Source organism: Melospiza georgiana, chromosome 19 (genome assembly GCF_028018845.1).
Source record: "Melospiza georgiana isolate bMelGeo1 chromosome 19, bMelGeo1.pri, whole genome shotgun sequence".
Classification (NCBI taxonomy): Eukaryota; Metazoa; Chordata; class Aves; order Passeriformes; family Passerellidae; genus Melospiza; species Melospiza georgiana.
Genome location: NC_080448.1, coordinates 5,974,435 through 5,991,128, shown reverse-complemented (window position 1 = coordinate 5,991,128; position 16,694 = coordinate 5,974,435). Strand labels below are relative to the sequence as shown.

The 16,694-nt window shown below is 42.7% G+C and overlaps 1 protein-coding gene across 1 annotated transcript in view; it reads left to right on the top strand.

The window, feature by feature from the left end:
- LOC131091529 (protein spinster homolog 3-like) overlaps positions 1 to 15,255 on the top strand; it is a 29,620-nt gene extending 14,365 nt beyond the window's left edge. The window contains exons 8-12 of the mRNA XM_058037644.1: positions 297 to 449; positions 4,153 to 4,342; positions 6,871 to 6,936; positions 11,596 to 11,694; positions 14,599 to 15,255. Of these exons, the coding sequence (XP_057893627.1) occupies positions 297 to 449; positions 4,153 to 4,342; positions 6,871 to 6,936; positions 11,596 to 11,694; positions 14,599 to 14,766 (676 nt within the window). The 3' untranslated portion in view covers positions 14,767 to 15,255. The remainder of the gene's footprint in view (positions 1 to 296; positions 450 to 4,152; positions 4,343 to 6,870; positions 6,937 to 11,595; positions 11,695 to 14,598) is intronic.
- Positions 15,256 to 16,694: the final 1,439 nt, after the last annotated feature.

Sequence of the window (16,694 nt, the reverse complement as noted above, 5' to 3'; positions counted from 1 at the left end):
AATTGTTTTGGCAGAAGTTGGCATGAAATCTGCAAGAGACCAGGATTTAACATCAAATCAGTAGGTCATACCCTTTGCTCTAATTAGTACTTTATTGTTGAATTTCATAATAAAGCCTGATCAGAGTTCAGATATTCAAGGGAGGGGATTTTGATTACCAGATGTCTGAACATATTGTTTTGTTATTGTGTTATTGCTTGAAATCCTGGGTGTTGCAGGTAGGTTTTCCCTTTTTCCTCACACACCATTCATTCTAATATCTCTCAGCTGTTTTTTGGTTTTTTTCATACTTTCAGCTGTAGTTTTGTCTGTTCCTCACTGGGTCTGACTGCCATGGCCTTTGTCACTGGAGCCCTGGGAATGTGGATGCCACTGTTTCTGTACAGAGCTCAGGTTGTCCAGGGCCTTGTCCCACCATGCCTCCAGGACTCCTGCAATTCATCTAACAGGTGAGCTGTGCCTTGGGAGCATTCCTGGAAACACTGCAGGGGGCTCAATCACAGCTGCTTTCCTGAGGGGAGGATGCTGTGGTGGTTCCAGTTGTGGTTTCTCTGGGTCTGGATTGAAGGCAGTCAGGACAGAAGTTCATGTTTGGACTCAGGTGTTTATTATTTCTTATCAGTAAAACAGTCTCACTGCTGTGAGTTTGGCAGCTTTTCATTAGAAGGCACAAAATGGCCAACAATCTCTTGTTCCAAGGTCTTTTAAGACTAACCTATCCAATTAAGAACTGACACCTGGATTATTTCCCTTTTAACCCAGTAACTGATCCCAAGAGCCCTCAATGCAGACTTTCCTGCCCAATTACAAATGCCACCCAAACCCATGGAGAAGGAGGAAGAAGAAGGAAGAAGAAGAAACCCAGGATGACACCCTGTGCCCTCCATCTTGCTTCCATCCACAACACACCAAAAATCCCAAACCCTCAATTTCTCACCAAGTGATGCACCTACACTGCTCTCTATAATCTATTTCACACTTTTGTGGATTCCAGTCTATTCTGGAGTTTAGGAAACTTTCTCCATGAATGATGGTCAAAGTCAGTGCTCCCCTGTGGGTCAGGACACCCCAGAGCAGACAGAGAAATATTCCCTGTGTGCTCTGGGTTTGCACATGATGTGACCAGGCACTTCTTGGGAAGGCAATGGGGTGTGAATGTTAAATTGCCTCCAGTTATCTGAGACACTCCCCTTTGGTTGTTTGTTTATAATCACTCAGTTAACTGGAAAGATGCTGCCAGCCCTATTTCAGTAAAGTGGGAAGAAGCAGTAATAGCAACAGTTGTGGGGAAAAAGGAGCAGCTTTAGCAAGGAGTTTTTAGTTGACAAATGACTGTGCACCCCAAGTTACTTAAATATCCATTTAAGTATATTTAAATCCTGTGTTGTAGTAACTTGCCTATTATCTTCTTCTTCTGTTTTTGTAATCCATGCCATATTGGTGAGTTCACTGTGGCTCCCAGCTTGAAGAAAGCTTGCTGATTTTGATGTAGTATCAGATCATCACATCAAACCAGGATCTTGTGAATAGCTGCCAGCAGAGCTCTGCTTACAAAGCATGTCCAGACCAATGAAGATTCGTGAATAGTATCAAATATTGTAAAGGAAGGGGAATTTACACTAGTAGAACATTTTGAAGTAGTCATGACACACCTTTTTGTAGATCCCTTTTCCCCACCAAGAAAGAGAAGTTTTTCTTCACAGTGTGTTGTCCAGAATACAAATATGTATTCAGTGTTCCTCTTGAGTCTTCACAGCTTCCCTCAGTCACAGTGAGCACTGGGGCTGACTCCTGGCAGTGACTCCATACAAATATCCCTTTCTCCCAGAGGTATCCCAAGTCTTGTTTCAGTCTCTGCTTTTGTAATGGATTTCAGAGAACTAAGTGCTTATTGCATGGCCTTTCCAGATAAAAACAATTAAAGGGAAAAGCAGTAATCACACGTTCAATGTATCCTCTGCTAATGGGATTTTTCTGGTTTTCTGCAATGGAATAATTGAGTCAACTCAGATGTGATTTCTCAGTTGTAGCAAAACCAGATTAATTGAAGAGTCATCCCAAAATCCTTTCAAGGGAAATCAATTGTCCTTCCAGGATGCCACCAGTGGCACATTCCTTATCAATGAACAGTACTAGGAAGGGAGTGAAGCCCAGGAGTCTGGCTCAGGGTAGGCAGATGAGGGAAGCTGAACAGTTTAAGATGTTTGTCTGTATCTGTTCACACATGCAGTTTAAGTACTTCCTTTGTTAATTTGAAGGTGTTGGCCTCTAGTTTGTTTTCTAATCCACTTCTGAATTATTATTCCACAGTAGTGTTGCTCGACCAGACATGGTCTTCAGGGAAGTGAAACAGAGCATTTGATAGTTTAACCTCATGTACAGCTTCTTATAGGATGCTTTAAAAATAACCTTGGCATAAGCTCATGCCAGAAGCAGCATAAGGCTGGCTTTGGACTGTTATTCCAAGGGGATGTAAAGAAAGAGAACATAAACTACTGTGTCAGACCTGCTGGTGCTGGAGGAACTGAGCTGCACATTACCAGACCTGCCCAGGGATACTTTTAAAGATGTTTTTCCCTCTGGCTGTTCAGCAGTTGCAGACTTTGTTTAAGGATCAGGACTGTGTCACAGACTCCTTGGAAACACAGACTCAAATGGCACCACAACTGATTCAAGTCTCGATGCTTTCAAGGTAGATAAATAGGCAGTGTGAAGTTTTTGTTCAGGTCTTTGTGCAAACACTTTCAAACAGATCAGAGAGATAAGTGAGCATTCTCAGCCCCTGAAGGATCCCACAGGAGCCTTTCCCCAGTACCAGGCTTCTGTACCTTCCTACTCCCTGTCAACTGAACTGTGCTTGGGTTTAGTTTTGGCCATTCTCTTTTATTCCAGCTGCAGGTTTATTTCAACTACAGTTTACACATGAGCCTTCTAAACACAATTCCATGAATGCTTCAATCAACTAATGTCACCTTGGAACTTGCCTCTCTTGAACAAATGTCTGAGATTATTCTGCCAAGTGACAATCTATAATGTCACTATCAAGCTATAGTCAGTGATGGATCAGAATCCTGAAGAACATGCAGGGAGAGTACAAATTTTCTTAAAGTTTGTTATCTTGCATAGCAATACCTTTTTTTTTTTTTTTCTTGTAGCATTATTGAGTTCCTAATCAGCCAGAAAGAAATTAAGAAGTGGATGTTCTGTAGTTTAAAGGAACAGATCATGTCCCAGCTGGTTACTTTGCTTTGCAGTTAGAAAAGTTCAGGAAAATGTACAGAACTTGCCATGTAGCACTCTAAAATATTCAGAAGTGCTTGTGCTCAGAATACATTGATCCTGCCCCTGCTTGCCTCCAGAGAATTATGGTGCAGTGGCACCAGTGATCTTGTGCAAGAGATTTGTTTGTCATTGGGGGGATCTCACTGGGAGAGAGACAAAAGCACACATGCAAGTCCCTTTGGAAGCTGAATCTTCTCAACTATTCTGACATGTTCTTTTAAAACATGAACTTGTGGTTCCTGAAGAACACATTTGCATTTGCAGACACACAAAGCTGAATAGTATTGGAAACCCTGTGTTCAGAAAATGCTACATGGAGCTGCCAGTAGTTACCTATTCAGTATTCTTTGAACTCTTCTGGGAAGTGGTAGGTGTTTCCCATAGTCAGAGAAGTGACTCATCTCAGCTGTGCTAAGCAGAGGGTTGTAATTTAGATGTGGATCATTCCACGTGCCAGGATCCCTTCCAAGGCAGCAGATTGTGATACAGGGTTACTCCATCTGTGTTTCAGGGATGGTTGGCTGGATTGATTCACAGGGTAACCACAATGACTCTGTCTCCTCTAAATCACAGCATGTCCAGGCCAGATTGTACTGAGCAGAGCCCTGCCTGAGCCTGGGTGCACAACACCTGCTCTGCAAATGGGAAAATATCTTCTCCAGGGGATACAGCCACCATTGCAAAGCCACAGCTTCAGCTGGGGCTTGGGACTGCATCCATTTAGAAGGAGTGGGAGGGTCACATCAAATGGAATAAAATTCAGCTTCCCTATTAAAGATTCCTCTGAAACTACAGGTACAAGCTAACACCATTTATTTTTCCACAGTACAGTTTTACAATGCTCAGCTGAATCCTTTGCTTTGTCACCAGCCTAATATTTGGAGGCATCACCATTGGGACAGGAATCCTGGGTATTATTGCTGGGGCAGAAGCTGCAAGACATTTAAGGAAGATAAACAACAAAGCTGATCCTCTGATCTGTGCCACGAGCATGTTCCTTTCTGCCCTGTGCCTCTACATAGCTCTGATGGTGGCCCAGACAAACATCCTTTCCACTTTTGTAAGTGACAATTAGCAAAATTTTGGCCTCCTAGGGGGAATGGGAAGGGGGAGGAGGAGGCAAGGGATGGATTTTGCAGAATTCTCTGCAGTCTTTTAGGCCATTAAGAGGTTTCAGTGACTTGTGGCAAGGTATCCAGGTAAGCTGAGGGCTCTGATGCTCCCATAGCTGAGATCTGTCCTGTGAGAGCCACACTGGGCAGTCCTTGGAACAGAATAAAGAGCAGACAGAGCACAAAAACTGGGCCTGGGGTCCTGCAGAGTGCCCACACTGAAGAACAGAATAGTAACTATGCATTTAGCTGGGTTGAAACATGGCCCTTATGCAAAAATGTAGCTAAAGCAAGTCTCAATCTTATGTTAATTTTTAATGCTTTGTGCCTAATTTAGTATTCTTATTTATTTTTGCTCTCTGAGTACTTAAAGGTTGGTGTAGTTGGGGCTGTGCAATATACACTGTTCTTGCTAAGAATAATTTAGCCCTCACCTTCAAAGGCCCAGATCACTAGCTGATCTTCAAAGTCAAAGCTTTTGGCAATACAAACTGAAGTATAAATCACTTAAATTCCATTCTCAGTCAAAGGGAAAACAGAAACTTACTAGGAATGAGAAAAAATCCCTGTAAGAGGGAACTGAATGTAAACCCTATTTCAACTGTAATCTGGTAACAGCTGGGGAAAGACTCCTGTGCATTTTTCTGACTCCACAGCCAAAATCACCATGATTAACATGTAAAGTAAAGTAAATTACAGTAATCAACAGTTCTCTGCAAAAGGGCACTTTGCATGTTTTTTGCTTCTAAGAATAATGCTTGTTCAAAGAGCTTTTCCTTCTGACTCATCAGGAATGTGTATTCCTGTGGAAAAACACCTTTACACCAAAAGAAAACACAAGTGGATTGGCCTGAGTGTGTCTCAAAGCAGAATGTGAAATGTGAAGTTTATTTTGGATTCAATAGTGGGGGTCTGAGTGCCCACAAGAATTACCCATTGTCTTTTTCTGCTCCTCAGAGTCCCACAAGCTCCAGGTAGACTGGAGGTAGAGAACAGCAGTTTGATTTGCCAGTCTGTGTTAGATGAGTGAATCAATATATTTGGTTGGAACTACCAAAACATACCTTTTATTAGAATCATAGAATCACAGAATAATAGAATCAGGTTTGGGGTTGGAAGGGACATAAAAGCTCATCTAGTTCCACTCCCCTGTCATGAGCAGTGACACTTTCCATTAGACCAGGTTGCTCCAAGCCCTGTCTAACCTGGCCTTGAACATTTGCAGGGATGAGGCAGCCACAGCTGCTCTGGGCACCTGTGCCAGGGCCTCAGCACCCTCAGAGGGAAGAATTTCTTCCTTATATCTAATAATATAATATATTAATTATAATATCTATATCTAAAGCATTGTGAAAGAGAAGATGTCTAGATAATGGTTTGTAATAAGTATATCAGTGCTTCAAGGAACTTTTTTCCCCAAACTGGCTTGGGAAGAAAACAAATGAACAGAACAGAGAAGAACCACAGGATGTATGGATATCCTGGTCTATTATCTATATTTATTACCTACAGGATATCTATAGGTATCCTGGGTATTCTAGGTCTAGTTCTCCTTAGGAGAATGAAAGCAACCCCTACAAAAATACCTGAGTTTGTCACTGTGCCTTTCCTATGCTGTGTTCTTATCAACCAGGGACAACATCCTGACCAAGACCTTACCAAACACAGTGCTGGCACCTGTTGTAACAATGTGCCATCAGTCTGATTAGTAGATAAGAACATTGTGCCCCGTGCCATGTGACTGTGTGACCTGTATTTCTGAAGAGATTCTGTTTTCTAGCACTGCTCCACCTCAGTGGTGTAACTTTAATCCTTTTCCTCCTTTAAGTCTTGCTCAGTCTGGGCAGGCTGCTCCAATCTGTGTCCAGGGCTGGCTGAAAGGGTTAATATTTTCTGAGGCCCTCAGCTATAAGAACTGTTCAGTGCCCTACCCCTTTTCCTCATGGCTGGGTCTCCATCTGTGATGGATTAGAGATTTCCCACAGGACACCAAGGTTTGGAGACTGCCTGTTCCTTGGAGTCCATCCCATTTTGGAGGTTCTCTCTCTGGAGGAGGCCTTAAGAGTACTTGTACTGACCCAGAGGTGTTCACTTGGCTTCATTTCCATCCCTGTGCACTTTGTAAACCTGTGCTGAGTCTTCCTCTTCCATAGATCTTGCTTTTCTCTTCTTGGGTTCAGTAGTTCATAGCAGTTCATTTGGGAGGGTGGTATATGTTTCCTATTTTGGCTCTTCTGCTGAGGATTTATGACTCAAACACCTTCTTTGATTCTTTTCCCCACCTTTAAGATGAAGTTAGTGTTTGTAAGCATAGACAGAGGTGTTTAATTTAGAAGTAATGGGAATGTAGGACAACTCTTGCATAGATAAGCAGAGTCAGTGAGCCTGCCTCATCTTCACAATATAGAGGGGCAATGCAGAGTAGAGGAGCAGAGTATAGCATAGTATAGTCACTGCTTTTTTTTCTGTTTTGCAGATTTTTATTGCATTTGGAGAACTGTTTTTGTCTGTAAACTGGGCTGTTGTGACAGACATACTGCTGGTAAGTGCTCATGAAACTATTTCCTTATTTCAAGGTTTTGACAATGTAATATTGTTCCTAAGCCTGCATCATCTTGGTGGCATTCTGGGGACAGCTGAAAAAACTCCTACAGAGAATCCCCTTGTTGGAATCCTGCTTGGAATCACTGCCACAATGTACTGCTGGGCAAGGATGCCAGTGGCAATAAGGGTGTGGTGGTGCAGTAGTCCAAGTTATTATAATCCCAGGAAGATGTCCTGATCTGGATGGAAGTCATGCACATGGTATTCTCTAGTGCTGTGTGTACCCATTGTATTTTGGGCTTCTGTACAGCTCTGTGTTGTCAGATATCTACTAGAAAATGGCCTGCACCAGAAACAAGGTAATTTTGTGCCTATAATCAGGTTTTCTATTTGTTTTCCAGAGATTTGAAAGGATGATCCAAATGAGGCAAAGTTGATAGTCCATGAACTATCAGCAAGTTCCCTTAGCTCAGAATACAGGGCAGATGAATTCCAGCTCTTGCAAGTCCAGTTCAGAAGTGTGCTACACTGCCAGAGCATCAGGCCAGCAGTGATGCTTAAGGGACTCCTGGGAATTCCAGGACTGACACCACAAGCCAGGGAATTGCAGTGCATGGTTTCATTTGGATTCTGTCATCAGTAATTTCTTCAGAAAGGAGTGATGTGAATAGCACACATCTTGTAGCACAGTTTGTCTAGACTGTGATGAGCAGCTTCTTCTTATCATTTCAAAGGTTTTTACTGTAAATAAAAATTTGGCAACCTTTCATTTAGGTTGTAGCTCCACAGTCAATAATAGATGTCTGTGTAAACCCTGGGGCAGATACTGTGATTGCTGCACTACACAGATCGTTATAGTCTTATCAAGTAGTTTATATGACTTTTTTTTAATAACCCATAATATGAACAATTTGAATATGGCTTATCAGTGCAATAAGCAAAAAAATGCTCATATCTGATAGACTGCAGAAAGCTGATTTAAATACCAAAGTAAGTTATTTATATGATTGACAGTTCTTTTGTTGCTACTTGTGGGCATAAAACAAAATATTAAAATTAACATTACTCTTTTCTCTGAGGCGTAGATCACCCAAGGGACCCAAACTCTACTTTGGGACCTCTGTGCTGAGAAACTGTGGATGTGATGGTAACCCTAATATTTCAAGCAGGCTCCCTGTGAGACAGGGACTGTTCAGACAAGTGTGGTACAGGCACAATGCTGCTGCAGGTGGCACTGAAGGTGGGAAGTTGTGTAAAGCCATCAGGACAAGTGAGAGAAGGCACAAAGTTAAGGGACAGCAGAACAGAGATCTTTGTTTATTCCCAAGCAAATGTGAGTGTTCCCCATTTTATGTAATAGTGTTTCATTCTAAGGGAGCTGAAATCTATTTGCAGGTTGCTGCTGCAAACTTCATGGTCATAATAAAAGTTTTATTTAAGAACCACAGTGAGTGCATTCATGTGTAGCACAACATGCAGTGGTGCACAATAGCAGTTCACAAGAAGGACAGGAGAAACCATTGCAGCCTGTGGCTCCAGTGGAGCACAGGTCAGTGGCCCTTGCTATCACAGGAGCTGGAAATTGCTGGCACTGTGTCTGAGTTGCTCAGATATACAAATTGCTTGGTATCTCTACTGGCTAACTGAACCCTAGAAGTGGACAAGCTGAGCAGAGATGAAAGTACCCCTATTACAGTGTAAAAGGATCAGAAAGCACATTGCCAAATGCTGAGCACTCTGTAGTGACCAAAGGGACCAGCTGGGAAGCACTACAGAGCTCTCCTTGCACTGCCTGACCCTGCCTTGCTGTGAGTCTGTTTATCTCTGTATTTCCTAGCTGAAGAACCTCTCTTTACATTCTGATTGAGATGAAGGAATGGAACCACTTACATTTCATGGGTCTTCAGCAAAGTCCTGCTGACACTGACTGTGCATTATGTTCTCTTTCACGGTGCTGCTCTCTACATGTCAGTTTTCTGCACTCTGGAATTTTAATAAAATAGTAAATAATGCAGTCAGCATTAGTCAATTGGCTGCTTGCTTAAAATCTCAGCCAGCAGCCAGGAGGGTTTTGATTCTTATTTAACTCTCACAGAATGGTCAGAAAGAATTATCCTATGAGATAATTGCAGCAGTGAACAGGTGCAGAACAACTATCACTGGTCCAGACTGATGGGTTTACTTATCTTCTGTTTCAGTTTATTTTGAAATAATTGGGGTTTTTTGCACCAGAAGCAAATATAAATACCATTGCCATTCTTTTTACATGAGTTGAGGCACCAACTTTTTTAAGTTTCTCAATTTACTTTTCTTTGAACTCCTACATCTGTATTTTAATTCTGTCCTCTGTCACTGTTAAAGAGGAAGGTGACATCACTGAGTTAGGAAATGGTGATACATGGTGAGGAGAGAGAGGCAGATAGTTGCTATCAGCTCTTTATTTCAATTCCTTCCTGAATCCAAACAGAGCTTTTGTTCACTTCCATCACTCCAATCTCAGCTTTCTGAGGGAATGCTGCATCACATTGCAGCCTGCAGGAAATCTATGGGGAGCATCATTGCCATATCCTGGATCCATGTAAATCTAGAAATGAAGGAAGTTGTCTCCCAGGTGACCAACATCCCTCACTTCCATTTATTTTAGAATATTGTGGGGTTAGTTAGCAGCAATATTGTATCAACTGGGAACAAGTGGGGAGCTGAAAAGTTTGGCATAGCAGAGCACTGGGGTGCTGTGTTACCCTGGGAACAGATATCAAGTTTATTACCACAAATGTGCTTTGGGTTGGATCTCTTGAATTCTAAATGCTACTAATTATTTTATCAGAAAATGATGGAATTGAGCTGAATTTGTAGATGTCTGCTCATTCAGTGGCAATCTCATTTGGGAGTTGGGTTTCATCCTGTTCAAACCCCATGGGCTCAATGTATTACTGCTGTTACATTTACTGAAGGGTGCCATAGAAAACAGCAGTAATTTCTCTTTCTGCCTTGTTTCCTGTATGAACTGGTAGCATCTCTGATAATGTAGCTGGATTTGCTAATGCATGTTCTTAGTGTGCCATGAAAATGACTTTTCTTTCTTCCCATGGTACTATAACCACACAATGTAGCCAGGAATTCATTTCTCCTGTGACCTGTGGAGCTGAAGGCAAGGAAGATGCTGCCTGAATGATAAGGACTTCTCCCTTTGTGGCCTTTTCATCAAGAGGCATTGCATGTAGCCACCTTTGTGCCTCCTATTCAGTGTAAACACAAAGGTACCTGCTGAACCACTGCAATCCTCATGTGCAAGTGGAGAAGTGCTGTAGCTGCCTTGCTGGTTTGTTGAGAGGCTGCTCTTGGAGTGTTCCTTATGAAATGTTTGCCATCTGTGAGGTTGTGGAACTCTATTTTTTAGGGTTTTGGCAGCTAATAGTGTAGGAGATGTTGGAATTGGAGGGGTTTGGGAAGGCTACCAAGGTGTCCCTGTCTTTGGAAGTGCCCTGGGAGGTACACAAGTGTTCACCAGTCTGTGTGTTCCATCTGCTTTTTCAGCTGACAGCTCTGAGGCAGAGTCTGCAGGAGGTCTCTGAAACCTCCAGAGGCAGCACAAGGGATCTGCAAACTGCTCCTGTTGGGGCACCTGCTTCTGTTCAGCATCTGGGCTGGATCTCCTCAGAGGAGAAGTGTGCAGGATGTCACCTCCACTCCTGCCATGGTGTGGGGTCCTGGGCAGTCATTGTGACCAGGCAGGACCCCACGGCTTCCTCAGAGTCCCTGTGGAACTCTGTTTTGTTTCTTCTTTTCCTGGTGGATCCCACAGGCCCTTGAGCTCTTGAGTATAGTTTCTGTTGTGCAGAGGAACCTGAGTGATAGCAGAGTTTGCATGAGCCCTGAAACTATAGGAAATACCCCATCCTTCTCTTGTGTTTTTCTTGTTACAGTTTTGTTCCATCTCTTGTAGTTGCAGATATGGGATATTAAATAAAGGTAGTAAGGAAGTGGTGCAAGGCACTGGAGAGACAAAGTACATTTAGCTTTTCTACGCTTGCAATGCCCATGATATATTGAGTGCATAACAATATTTGATTTGCATCTCTCAAACACAGTATGTCATTATCCATAAAAGAAATTTGAGTCTAGGACAGATGACATGAAAACCTCAGAGAGCCAAGAGCTGACAGGCTCCAGTCTAGTACAGTCTGTCACAGCCAGGTCGGCTCCCCAAGCTCAGAGTTTCCTATTGTAGTTTTTTTGTCTCTGCACAAGAGAGCCTGTTCACAAAGTGTGCATGCTCATCATCCAGGTAGGTTCTGAGAGAGAAAAAAGAAGTGGGTAGACTGCAGAGCCTCAGTGTAGGCCATGGTGTGCTTTGGCCTCAGTGAGGAGGAGCTGTTGGATTGTTCCTCCATCCCATGGGTGGCCAGGATTTCAGAACAGCCAATCTCACACAGCTCTGCTCCTACACTGCCTGGGGACTGGATGCAGTGTCGTGGCAACATGACATCACAGTGCTTTTCTGTGAAATTTGTCTTACAAAGTTGTAAACAGTGTTTGAATCTGAAGTACATCAGTGTTGCTCTGTCCATGTCTCTGGGATATTCTGGAAGCAGCTGGGCACTGCTGAAGTTCCCTGTGTTGATGTTCCCTCTCTGTGGGCTGTGCTTTGTTTCAGTACGTGGTGGCACCGAGGCGACAATCCACAGCCATTGCCCTGCAGATTTTGGTCAGCCATTTGCTGGGAGATGCAGGCAGCCCATACCTCATTGGAGCTGTAAGTGAATTCTCTCTTTACTGAATTTTCCTTAGGGTAAAACTTCTAGAAATTGATAGACACTCACAGAATCACAGGCACTACCCAGTCCAAAACCAAAAATTACTCAATTTGCTGTCTCTGAGTCTAAGACACAGAGACATTGTTTTAAGTGCGTGAAGCACTTGGTCTTGTGACACTGCTTGTAGGTGAGAATAGTTCTATGCAGTGTGTAGAAATTTACAAACTCATATATTTTTAGAGGCATGCATTTTTGCAGATTTTGGTCAGCCATTTGCTGCGAGATGCAGGCAGCCCATTCCTCATTGGAGCTGTAAGTGAATTCTTTCCTTACTGAGGGGTAAAACTTCTAGAAATTGAGAGACACTCACAGAATCACAGGCACTACCTGATCCAAAACCAGAAACTACTCAAATTGCTGGCCCTGAGTCTAAGACACAGAGACATTTTCCTAAATGTTTTTACCTGCATGAAGCACTTGGTCCTGTGACACTGCTTGCAGGTGTGAATACTTCTATGCAGTGTGTAGAAATTTACAGACTCATATATTTTTTGAGGCATGCATTTTTGCAGAGACAGTGTCATAGGATTTAAGCACTTTCTGCTAAGTTTGAGAGTTTCATGGAAATTAATTCAATGTGTTAAAACCCAAGACTTAGTTCAAATCTTGACGTTTGAAATCTTGCAATAAGTCTTGAAAATCAGAACAAAAGTGGTGCAATGGTTGTCTTTAAATACTACTTGACCTTTAAAGCTGTGGTCTCAAATCACCTTAACCCTGAATTCCCACATTCCTTGCGACCTGATTTCTCTGCCCTTCCTACATTTACTTGATCTTAGGTGCTTCTGTGCAAATCAGCCTCATTCTGCTTTCTCTGTGCAGTTCATTAATTTTAGTTCCAGTGGACCCTGTCAGTATCATTTCCTTCCTCCATTTATTTTAAGACACAGTAGCTAACAAAGGACCCATTTTGAATTTTCTGCTTTACTTGACATGGGAGATTGAGTCTTTGTCAGTGATTTAAAGTTTAGTTTTTATGAAAGTTTATTTAAAGAGTTCACCCCCTGTTAACAGTGTCAGGGTGAGACAGGGCCAGCAATGCCCAAGTGAGCTGTGCCTGCACAGCTGCTGCTGGCCCAGCCACACAGGGGCTTCCCCTTGTCCTCAGCTGGGTGAAACCCAGAGTCTCAACTGTGTCATCTGTCTGGAAGAGAAGAGAGCCTCTCTCCCTGAGGGATTACCCCTGCTGACTTCCTTTTTTTGGCAAATGAAGAAATCACTTTGCTTCTTGGTGTTAGGGAACTCCTGCTCTCACACATATCTGACTGTACATGTGTGAGAACACAACAACCAACATCCCTGTGGAAAATGCTGAGATGGGATGCAAAAATGGGAGGTACCCCAACAGCTGAAATGTGTCTTGTTCATTCTCCCTTTGGCCAATGTATTGATTTAGGCTTTCTACCTGAAAGATGAAACTGTTTGTGCCTCTTGCCCTCTGTGCTTTGCCCTCTTTGGGCAGAACTGAGGCTTTGTGCTGATCCTGCCTGTCACTGTGTGCAGGACCAGCAGAAGTCACCTTAAAGAGCAGCTCTTGAAAGAGTGAAGACCCTAAAAACCCTAAAACCTAAAAAAAGCTTATCCAGATGAGATTAATCTCAGAACAGAGGCATTAAACCCAGGAATAAAACTGCTCTGTGTCCAAGTGGGTTCCTGTGTATGGAGCACCCACTTTTTCCTCTGGAATGTTCTGTGAGCCCTTACACCAACACTTCCCATGACTGCTGAAGGTTAAACACCAGTCTTCTACTTTCATGTCCTGATAGTGTTTCCTAACCTGCTTCAGCCAAACTTTTAGCTTAAAAATCTGTCTGAAGAATCAGGGAATTTTCTTTTTCAAAGCCTGTTTTTCTTCCCTCTGCACCCCAGAGATTTTTTTCACTAAACATTTTAAAATTAAATGTATTAGGTTTGTATCATGGCCATTATGCTTGCTGTAATCCCTAGGTACCCATTTAGAGTTGATCTTCCTCTTATCTTCCTAAACTGTCATAAATAATCATAGAAACCCAGCAAAGGCTGAAGAGTCTTGTATTAATGCATTTCAAGTCACACAGTATATTCTAACCTTCAAGAACAAATGTGGGAATAAAAATTACTGCTTTCACCATTTATCTTTTTGTTTATGCTGAGAAGAGATTTCAGGTTCCTGGGTTAAGTATTGAATCTAACTGAGTTTCTGGAAATCAGATTTTCCTTCTGTCTACAAAAATAAAATTAATGTTTATCATTTATAGCCTTTACAGCCTCATTCTCCCACCAGTGCAAAAAGCACCTGCCTGGTATTTTCTTCCTCCCACTTACTCACAGTGTCACTCCATAACTCCTCAAATGCCTTTTGGCTCAAAAGCAGACCCCACTCTTGTCTTAGGTTAATTTCAATCTTTTCCCTGTCTTATGAGTGTTCTTGTGCCTGTATTGCTGCTTGACTCTCTGTTTCTATACATTGAGTTTCAACAAGGGAGGCAGAAGTTACTGAACAGGACCAAGAAATGCCAAAGGTCACTGCCCAAGGCCCAGCCTGTGCTGGCAGTCTGGAGGTGGGCTAGGAAATGGTAAAATGTTTCCTGCTCTTGTGACTGGAGGCACTGAAGGTGTCAAACAACATGAGATTTCTTGACCCTTTGGAATCACAGAATCACAGAATAAGGATGGATAAGGATAAGCTGGAGAGCAGTGCAGTACAGCTGTGCTGGGTACTGGTTTGGCAAACTTTGGGAGCAAACTCTCATCCCTGCCTGCCTCTTTTATTCTCTTCAAGGCTCACAGTGTGAAGAGTCAGTTTAAAGCAGGAGAGGATGGAGGTGTTATTCCAGATTAATGCAGCCTTGTTCCCTCCCCAGATCTCCAATGCCATCCAGGCCAGGAACGTGCCCTCGCTGCAGTGGAGTTTCAGGAGCATGCAGTACAGCTTTGTCACCTGTGCCTTTGTGGGGGTCTTTGGAGGAGGATTTTTCCTCCTGACATCTTTCTACGTCGAGGAAGATCGGAAAGAAGCACAGAGGCTCTGAGGTGTCTGTGTTTGTAACTTTGAAACCTGGATGTGGTCACCCGTGTGACACCAGCCATGGGATTGTCTCTGTAACATCAAACCATGTTAATGTCTGCCTTATGGTAATGCCACATCAGTCTCTATAAAAAAGATAAGGACAAAATCTCAGTGAAGTCTCAGATTAAACAAACCTTTCACACTGAGCAAAACAGACCACAGAGCTCACAAGCAAAATGCTGTTAGTGCAAAATGCTGCAGTACATGGAAACAACATCATTTACTGTAGGGCACCCCTGCAGACTTCATGGAACATCAGGTTCTTTTTCTACTCTGATTTTTCTCAGCCCTGTAGAACCAGTCCTGTCTCTCTGTAGCACTTCTCCCTCTTTCCTAAAAGAAGTCATGTTCAAAGTAAAAAGATCTACAAAAAACCTTTTGAACTGGACAGAGGCCTGTCCTCAAGCACCTGGATTCTTACAGCCCCCTTCTGCTCAGACTTGGTTTTCCAGGTACCAGCAATGAACTGTCCCTCAAAGGAAGATGAACTCTGGGAGAGAGTTTGCACAGAAGAAAAGAATGTCCTCCCTTTTTTCTTTCCCTTTTTGCTTAATGAGATACAGCTGGGGAAAAGGCCAAATCACAATTTCTCCATATGGCACCAAATCCTGCATACTGAATTTTTGGATGCTTTTGACTGCAAGTCAAAATTGCTCATGCTTTGGCATATGGCAACTCCTCCCCCATCCATAACCAGGCCCTTGTCCTCTGTGGGCTGGGGAGCTCCAGAGGGTGTTTTACAGAGCTGTCACCAGCAGGACTGCTGACCTCAACAAGGCAGAACCTCTTGAGGCACAACATCTCCTGGAGGTTAGGGAGGCCTGTGAGCTCTCAGCAGGATGAGACTTGCTTGTAGAATTTGGAACATGTAGGTACTAAAAAGAGTGGTTTAAGTTGTCTAAAATGACCAAGAGAAGCAGAAACAATCAAAGTTGTGTCAGATTCAAGACTGGAGGGTTGTGATTATTTTATATGTAACATCTTAATGGTGTGCCTCTTCCTAATACTTGGAGGCTCCTCACTGTATCCTCAGGCCTTGGGTAAGTATCTCCTCTCGTGAGTGAGCAGTAGCACCTGTAAAACCACTTAACTACAACTGTCCATTTAACTCTTATCTCCAAAGTGAAGGGGATTTTGGATGTGCTATCTGTTGTCACAGTATCATGCCAGGTACCAAACAGGACATGACCACTGTGGCCAATTTCCACTGTTTGTCCTGGCTTAGCTCCCAGTAGCACCTTAAAGCCCAAGCAAGATATTGGCAAGTGAATTGTAAAGTGTTGTAAATTTTGCATGATTTTCCCAGTAATTCATAAGCACAATATTCCTGTAATAAATATCTAATGTCACTGTAAATAGCATAATTCAGTTACTGCAGGTTTTTGTTCTTCCCTCTGTCTACCTAGTATTTAAAAAAATCTGTTCTGAAATCTGTCTTAAACCTAGGTAGTGAAATGTGACCATTGTGGGAAATAATAGAGAAACTTTGTGGTACTCAGTGACAGTGTAATAATTGTCTTTAAAATAAAAGTTTGTATTCTGAAAGATTGAGCAACTTTTTCTGGTTGTAAAACTAGCCATGGCCATTATAGCACTGACCTTTTGGAAATCCCTGTGCTGCCAGGGACCCCATACCCAAGAAGGGATTTTGCTCTTGGATATGAATGCTTGCAAAGGTCCTAAGTGCTTCAGCCATGGCAGGATTTCAGCAGCTCCATGTGCTTCTCTATTGGTACATTCAGGATTTGCCCTGCAAACAGTTGAGTAATTTATCACTTTTGTTATGTCAGCATTAAATTCCTCTTTAAAAAATTCATCAGGAGCTGCACCTGGCCCACTGTGCAGGCACGTATTTGACATATGAGCAAGAGATGCCAAATGCTGTTCTGT